This window comes from Lynx rufus, unplaced genomic scaffold, assembly GCF_022079265.1.
Source record: "Lynx rufus isolate CCGP_SWC_20201006 ecotype Redwood Valley unplaced genomic scaffold, mLynRuf1.p SCAF_22, whole genome shotgun sequence".
In the NCBI taxonomy this organism is placed as follows: domain Eukaryota; kingdom Metazoa; phylum Chordata; class Mammalia; order Carnivora; family Felidae; genus Lynx; species Lynx rufus.
In genome coordinates, this window is record NW_025814837.1 from 17,710,944 (window position 1) to 17,718,974 (window position 8,031).

Sequence of the window (8,031 nt, forward strand, 5' to 3'; positions counted from 1 at the left end):
GGCACCATTCTCTAAGATACAGAGACTTGGGAAGTTTGGCAGGGAAGTGGTGAGGATCAAGAGTTGGACATGTGAATCCGAGGAGAAATGACATCTATACAGATGGATATGTGGGTCTGAAGCTCACCAGGAGTGACAAGGCTGGAGATAGTAATTGGGGCTTATTGGAATACAGATGGTATTTGAAGCCACAGAATTGGGCGGGGTTGGTCACATAGAGGCATAAAGTGAATAAAGCAACGGGAAACCCATCTGTAGAATCCAAGAAGAGGAATCAGTACAGGACAACAAGCAGAGCCTGCCAGAGAAATATGCAGAAAACTAGGGGCCCCGTTTGCCTCTGGGGCTGAGTGAAGAACTGTTTGAGGAGGTAGGGTGGGGTCCACTTTGACAAAAGCTGCTGAGAAGCCAGGGAGGGCGCTGAAAAGTGTCCCACTTTTACCCCAGGGAAGACACCGATACTTCCATGGGACGTATCGCTGCAGAGACTGGGAGGCAGCAGGTTGGAAGTGGGAATGGGAAGTGAGGATGAGGTGATAGCCGGCAAATCCACCTTAACGGATCTGGAGAAGCTTGTCTCTGAGAGGAGCAGAGGAATGGGGATGGAGGTGGCCCAGGGTGGGAGGATGTAGGCATGAGTTAGGTTTTTCAAACGAAAGCAGCAGCAAGGCTGTGCATACTTTGCCTAAGAACCTTGCAAGTCTCTTGTGGAGCCCAGGAATCTGCAGATGCCAGGTACCTCTGAGACAGAGTTGGAGGACCATATTTAAAAAGAACTGAGACATCTTTTCATGAGTGAGAATGGTTTAGCAGAGAGGTAAAGATGGAATGTAGAGAAGACGAGGTACCCAAGTCAGGTGAGATGCGGCAGAACCCAGAGTACACACAGAGGGGTTGGTCTTTTCCGTAATCATGGGGGAGAAGGAGGCTGGGAGATCCATGGGTAAGAAGATGAGGGCCTTCCTCTCCTTTCCTTAATGAACACACACACACACACACACACACACACAGAGGAAGGAAGGAAGGAAGGAAGGAAGGAAGGAAGGAAGGAAGGAAGGAAGAAGAGGGAAAACGTGCTTCAGTAAGCCTCCTGCCATTGGCCACATCTGTCCTTGTCTGTGTGATCCACTAACCAGGATCCTTCCACCCCTGTCCTGCCATCACCTATCAGCATTACCTGTGGATGACCCATCCCTCCAGCTGCTCCCCTGTGACCCTCCTATGTTCTACCTTTTCTGCCCAGTGTTGCCCTCTCCTTCCCTTCCCTCCTCATCCAGCTGCAATTCCATTTTCCTCCATTCCAGTACTAATTTTGCCATTTCCCTTAATGTCCTTGCTCCTCTGTCCTTGTCACGCTTGTCTGACAGATCCTCAGCCTGGATGAACTCCACCTGCTTGCTCTGCACCTGCCACTGCCGGAGGAGGAGCCGCAAGACCTGGCAACAGGCACCAGCAGGAATGCTTCTGACCCACAGCCCTGCCTGGCTCGCCCCCCTGCCCTCTCCTCCCTCCTTCCCTGCAAAGATATTGCCAAGCCTTCTCCACTCTCCTCAGCCTGCCTGCAGCCCTTTGCAGACCCCTTGCCTCTGTTTATGGAGAAAAGTGGATCCACCCCACCGTTGCTGCCCCCTCCACCCTTCCGATCCTCCATGAGGTTAGAAAAACACCGGTCCTGCCCAAGGACTTCTTTGGATCCCATTTCTCACTTTCTCAGAAAACTTAAGGTGTTGACTGTCACACCTCTTCTCACACCCTGGCTCCTAGAAATGGTCTTTCAATTTGCTGCTCTCTTCTTAAAACAAACGAGCTGAAAACAAACGAAAACTTTTCCTGAAACACTTCTGCCTCCAGATAAGACCCCCTCCCTCTGTGTCACAGCACACTTCTCCAAAGAGTTGTCATGTTCTGCCTCCACTTCTCCACTCCAGCCCGGCTGCTGCCCCATCACTGTAAACAAGGCACCGCCCATCAAGGTCCTCAGGGAGCTCCATGGCACTATGTTCATGAAAACCTTTCAGTCATTTTATGGATTTCCCAGAAGTACTCAGTACCTTTTAATCACTCCCTCATTCTCATGAAACTTTGTTGATATTTATCTCGGTAGTTATTTGACTAAGTCTGTTCCCGTTGTACAGCGAGATCCACGAGAGCAGGGCCGTGTCTTTGTGCTGCTGTCTCTCAGCGCTTACATCCAGTCGCCTCCACTAGGGTGCCTCAGAGCATCTGGGAACCAGCATCTCGAAAACAACACTCCTGACCTCTGCCACCAGGGTCCTCTCCCATGGTCCCATATCCCTGTAAATGGCACCTCCACCCATCCATTTGCACAAATCAAGAAGCTGGAGTCATCCTGGACGCTTCTCACCCTCTTACCATCCTGATGCCCAAACGCTGGTAGGCCATCAAGTGAGAATAAGCAAAGTTTGGAGACTGGGGAGGCCCCCAAATTTCACTACGCCAACCTTCCCTACGAACGGGCATACTTGGAGCATGAGCCCCACAGGAATGTCGGCCAAGAGCAGGAGGCAATCGCACGGTGTGTTGGAGGGTCGCTCAGAAAACTTCTGTTACTTCCTTTCAATATTGGGCATCTTATTCCTCTTTCCAGAGAGATTCCATCAACTGTGGCAAAATTTTGCTTCTGACAGAGCCAGGCTTAATTTTTGTGCGCCTCGCCTTGGGTCTGCAAGCAGCATTGAGATCTGCCTGGCTATGGGTTAGAAGTCCCCAAACACAGTGGTCTTGACAGTGGCCGTGGCCCAGGAAATGCTGAGAATCTAGGGAGCCACTGCAGGCCACACAGAATCCAGAGGATCTGGAACCACCTTGGGCAAACCAAATCTTGGCCTCTCCGTGGTCCATTTCTTTCAGTCACAAACGTCCTTGTTTCTGTATAGTTGAGCATTAAAGACAGTTTGATTGTTGGCCCCACGCCCATATAGAATTCCCTGTTCTTCCCAGGTTTAAAAAATTATCTTTTCCTTGGTAAACATCAAGACTCTGAAAATAGGCCTTAAAAATGGATCAGTATTCATTTCTAGAATTTTCAGTTTGCAAATGTTACCAGGTCTCAAATGTGTAAGCACCTGATACCAGTTTGGGAATCACCATAAATGACAGACCAGAATTAGAATTAGGTGACAATTTTCTTTCCATTGTATCCCCATCCAGCCTGATAAATTACTTTGTTTACCAGCAGGTTCTTTCTGTGGACTTCCTTTGTTATTTATGCAGATGTTTCCTTCTTCAGTTCAATTATTTATGTTCATAGTTCTTATTTCTGCTCTTTAAACATTAAATCGACAAAAGAGTGCAAAGCCACATACCTCTTTTTGGTGTATTTTTATTGCTGCCACACTTTCTGTCAGCTCTAGATTTGATTTTCAGAGAAAAATAAAAGTTTATATACAAATCAAAATAATCCAAATGTTTTACATTTGAATTTTACTTTTATTAGGGGTAAAAAGTTTTAGTTTTTTAATGATTCATTAAACAATCTCAAAACATTGTTCTTTTAACTGCATTTAGGGTTTTTTTGGAAGATAATTAGAGCAAAATTTTTCTAAATGCCTGTGTTTTACATTGAGCCCCGTGGAAAGAGGCCTCTTTGCTCATCCCTTCCCATGACTGTATTGGAATAAAAGTTCACAAGGGTGTTTGAGCTCAAAGGTATTTCCCAAGATGGTCTAGTTCAATGACTCCACAAACCAGGTGGTTGTCAGAATCAAAAGTTTTTAAAAATAAACAAAAACATGCTATATTGTAATTATGAAAAGAATGTACACGTGGAGGTCAATATAATTTTAGTACAGAAAGATATGAAGTGCAAAAAATCTCTCTTCTCCCACCTCCCCCAAATCCTCAAGGCCTCAACCCAGAGGAAGCCACTGTTACCAACGTCTCTTTTAGCTCTGACGATAACACTATTACCTCTCGTATATTTACCTTGTTTTATGAGCTTCAGGTAGTACATGTTACTATGCTATGAAAAGATGAGGAATTTAGCACATTGATCTGTCTCTTCCCCAATACTTCTCAATTTTTGTTGCTTATATCATTTTTAATTCTTCTAGAATTTACTCACATAACTTCATATATCTAGGCCTCCATTTTCTTTTTTTTTTTTTAATTTTTTTTTAAATGTTTATTTTTGAGACAGAGAGAGACAGAGCATGAACGGGGGAGGGGCAGAGAGAGAGGGAGACAGAATCCAAAACAGGCTCCAGGCTCTGAGCTGTCAGCACAGAGCCCGACGCAGGGCTCGAACTCACAAATCACGAGATCATGACCTGAGCCGAAGTTGACCGCTTAACCGACTGAGCCACCCAGGCGCCCCTAGGCCTCCATTTTCAATCCACCAGTGTTAGCAAGTTTCCAGTGACTCTATACTACATATGCAGAGATGAGGGCACCTGTACCAACCCATCTTCTCTGCTTCCCACTCACTAGTCCATACTTAAGTTTAGGGCATTTACATTCTATAAATATAAATTCAATGCCTTGTCTATGGATTATATCTAAATGTTGAAAAGTAATCGTTTTAAAATACTATCATTATTTTTTTAAATATCATGATATTCACCATAGAACCCTGTGGAATTATTGGGGCTATAAAAAAAGTAAATGTAATTTTGGTTCCCTAAACTTGACCTCTTAAAAAGAATATCCCAAATATCAAGGTCAAAATTCTCCACCATTTGCTCAAAAACTCATGGCACGTTTTTGTTTGCTTCAACAAAAGCTGACTTTGTCATATGGTTTTTTGTTTGTTTTTCTGGAGCTCTTAATTGCTTTGCGTTGTTGTTGACAGAAGAGACTGTGTGTTTATTTATCTTTCAGCTCTTCCAGGTTTTTGTGAATTATAGCTTATGTAATGGACTCCAGGTTATTCTTTCACACAGGTCCCTACATAGGGTCTTAATGTTCTGAATATACAGTGTTTGTATCAGTTGGAATTGCATTTGCCATTTGCCTGCAAGTAACAGAAAACCCAACTTATAGTAGCTTACCCAAATAGCACTGATTTTCTAAAGGAAAAAGAAATCTAGAAGTAAGCCATCCAGGCCCAGTACTAAGGTTCCAAGATGCTTTGGAGATCTACGTTCCTTCTTTCTCTCCACTTAGCTATTCATGCTGTCACTGTGTGGCTTTTGTCCTCGTGCTCATCATGTGATGGCTGCAGGATGGATGCTTACCTCTAACACAGGGTCTGCAGTCCCCAGGCAGGAAGAAGGGGAAATGTGAAAAGCAAAGAGCCAGTGCTGGCTGAGTTCGATCATCTTTGAAGAGTTTTCCCGGAGGATCACACCCACTGACCTCTGCTTACATCCTATTGGTCATGGTTGTCTGATAGCCACTCTAGATGCAAGGGAGTCTGGGAAATGTAGTTTGTAGCTGAGTACATTATGCCCTGTAGAAAATAAGTTTTCTTTTGTTTTTTTAATTTTTTTTTAATTATTTTTTTTTCAACGTTTATTTATTTTTGGGACAGAGAGAGACAGAGCATGAACGGGGGAGGGGCAGAGAGAGAGGGAGACACAGAATCGGAAACAGGCTCCAGGCTCTGAGCCATCAGCCCAGAGCCTGACGCGGGGCTCGAACTCACGGACCGCGAGATCGTGACCTGGCTGAAGTCGGATGTTCAACCAACTGCGCCACCCAGGCGCCCCGAAAATAAGTTTTTAGTAAAGGAAATGTAAATACATCTTGGGTTAGCAACTAGCAATGAGTTTTTTTTTTCTTCATTGCATTTCAAGGTTAGTTGTGCTGTTTCTTAAAAATTTGGATTCTCAGGTCCTATTGTGGTAGCCCCTCCATCCCCCACCCCCCACCCCCCACCCCCCACCCCCCACACCCCACACCAGCTTGGGAATGTTACTATTCTTAGTAAACCCCCTCAAGGGATAATTTGCATCCAGATCTTCACCTGTTCACAGACAAAGGCGGGAACCACTGTTTATTTAGTTGTGAAAGTCAAAGCTACATATGAACTCTTTTTCCCCCCTTATGGATTATTTAATCAACACATGTTTCTAAAGCTCCCATTTTGCATCAGCTTTTTCTTAAATTCTGTGGAGAACATGGATGTATCAAGCATTTACTACCCCGGCTCCAAAAAAGTGCATTATAATGCAGCATGCATGATACCTAAGAATCTAAGGAATGTAATATTGTACTAGAGCTAAGAAGTGCTAGAGGGGCTTATTGGCCCAGCCCTGCTTCAAAGACCAGTGTGGTCAAACACAAAAAGGGGCTAGTTGGAGAATGCAGAGGCTGACAGTGGTCAGGGTTCAGACAGGCGAAGAGGGCAGTTGACTTCGGAAAGAACACATGATAAGTACAATATAAACACGAGGGAAAGAAGCAAGCAGGCTACTATATGCAGTATTTTAGAGTAATATGATACAATTTAAAGGTAATGAGAAAAGACTGCTATGTTATTGCCATTTCATAACAATTTTTTTGTGATTTAAAAGCTTTGCACAAAACAATATCTGATCTCCTCAAGCTAACATTTGAGTTGAAACACTCCTATATTAAAACTGCTAATGGGAGCCTTGGGCTTTGGTCCAGGCCTGGACATGTCCAAGAAACACACCAGGCACAACCAATCACAAAAATGGCACAGAAATGGCATCAAGAAACGATGGTCACAAAGGTATGAATCTCTCTTGGGGGCACCTGGGTGATTCAGTCGGTTAATCGGCTGACTCTTGATTTCAGCTCAGGTCATGATCTCGTGGTGTGGGAGTTGGAGCCCCACGTTGGGCTCTGCGTTCACAGCACAGAGCCTGTTTTGGATCCTCTGTCTCCCTCTCTCTGCCTCTCCCCACCCCTCTCAAAAATAAATAAATGTTAAAAAAACAATTGAAAAAACCCAAAGGTATGAAATCTCTTAAGGGGGTAGACCCCAAGTTCCTGAGGAATACGCTTTGCCTGGAAGCACGACAAGAAGGGCCTGAAGAAGATGCAGGCCAACAACGCCGAGTTCAAGAGTGCACGTACCAAGGCTATCAAGGCCCTCGTCAAGCCCAAGATCCCAAACAGTGGCAGCTGCAAGCTCAATCAATCGACTTGCCTGCATCGCTCACCCCAAGCTTGGGAAACGTGCTTGTGCCTGCACTGCCAAGGATCTCAGACTCTGCCGGCCAAAGGCCAAGACCAAGACCAAGGCCTAGGCTCAAACCAAGGCCCAGGCTGCAGCTGAAACTCCGGCTCCAGCCCCTGCTGCGGCTCAGGTTCCCCAAAGTGCCTGGGCCCCCACAGAGGCTCCGGTGTAGAGCCTTCTGTCTGCCGGGGTGAGGATGGCAGGACTGGTGTGATGCCTGGCCTTCTATCAGCCTCCTGTGCTACTTTTACAAATAAACCTGCGGCAGGATCTGTCAAAAAAAGAAAAACAAACACAAAACCACAACTGCTATGCATATCCAAGAGTATTTTAAAAATAAAATACTGGGGGCAAGGCGTGCCCTAGAATTCACTTGGTTTTATAGTGTTTAGGTAAAATAATGTCTGTGTGTGTATTGCTTTTATTAATATGACATACTGTGTGATAGCTGGACCTAGCAACTCCTCAGTTGTGTGTAAGATTAAGTAAGAGCAAATTTAAAAAAGGAAACTCTACAGATCCTGGGTGGATGGGGAACCCTCCTTGACTATTTTTTGCATGTCGGGGATAAAAGAGCTACCACACGGCCAGGCAGCCAGGCTGTTTCTGAAACGTGTGTGCCACTTCTAGAATGTCACACAGCTGAGTCGTGTGTGCTCTGAGGAGGCAGAGGACAATGAGTGTATACACTGGCCGTGCTGTTCAGGGATGGCGACATAGCCGGCCACATGGTCCCCGGGTTTTACACAGGAGATCAAGTCATGCATGGCATTGTCTGAATAGGAACTCAAAAAATTATTAAAGATTTTCTTATGGTTCCTCAACTATTTTTGGTTCATCTGGAAACTGGAAACACTAAAACATGCACAATGGTTATAAAAAAAAACCACACCTAGGACCTTTGTTTTCATTACTTTGTGAAC

General features: G+C 45.0%; 1 protein-coding gene across 1 annotated transcript; it reads left to right on the plus strand.

The window, feature by feature from the left end:
• The first annotated feature begins 515 nt into the window (after window positions 1-515).
• Window positions 516-7,280, plus strand: LOC124517548 (60S ribosomal protein L29-like). The gene is given in 7 exon segments (XM_047086884.1): window positions 516-608; window positions 1,368-1,654; window positions 1,879-1,949; window positions 6,574-6,663; window positions 6,890-6,926; window positions 6,928-7,063; window positions 7,065-7,280. Coding segments are annotated over 7 exon segments (930 nt in total).
• Window positions 7,281-8,031: the final 751 nt, after the last annotated feature.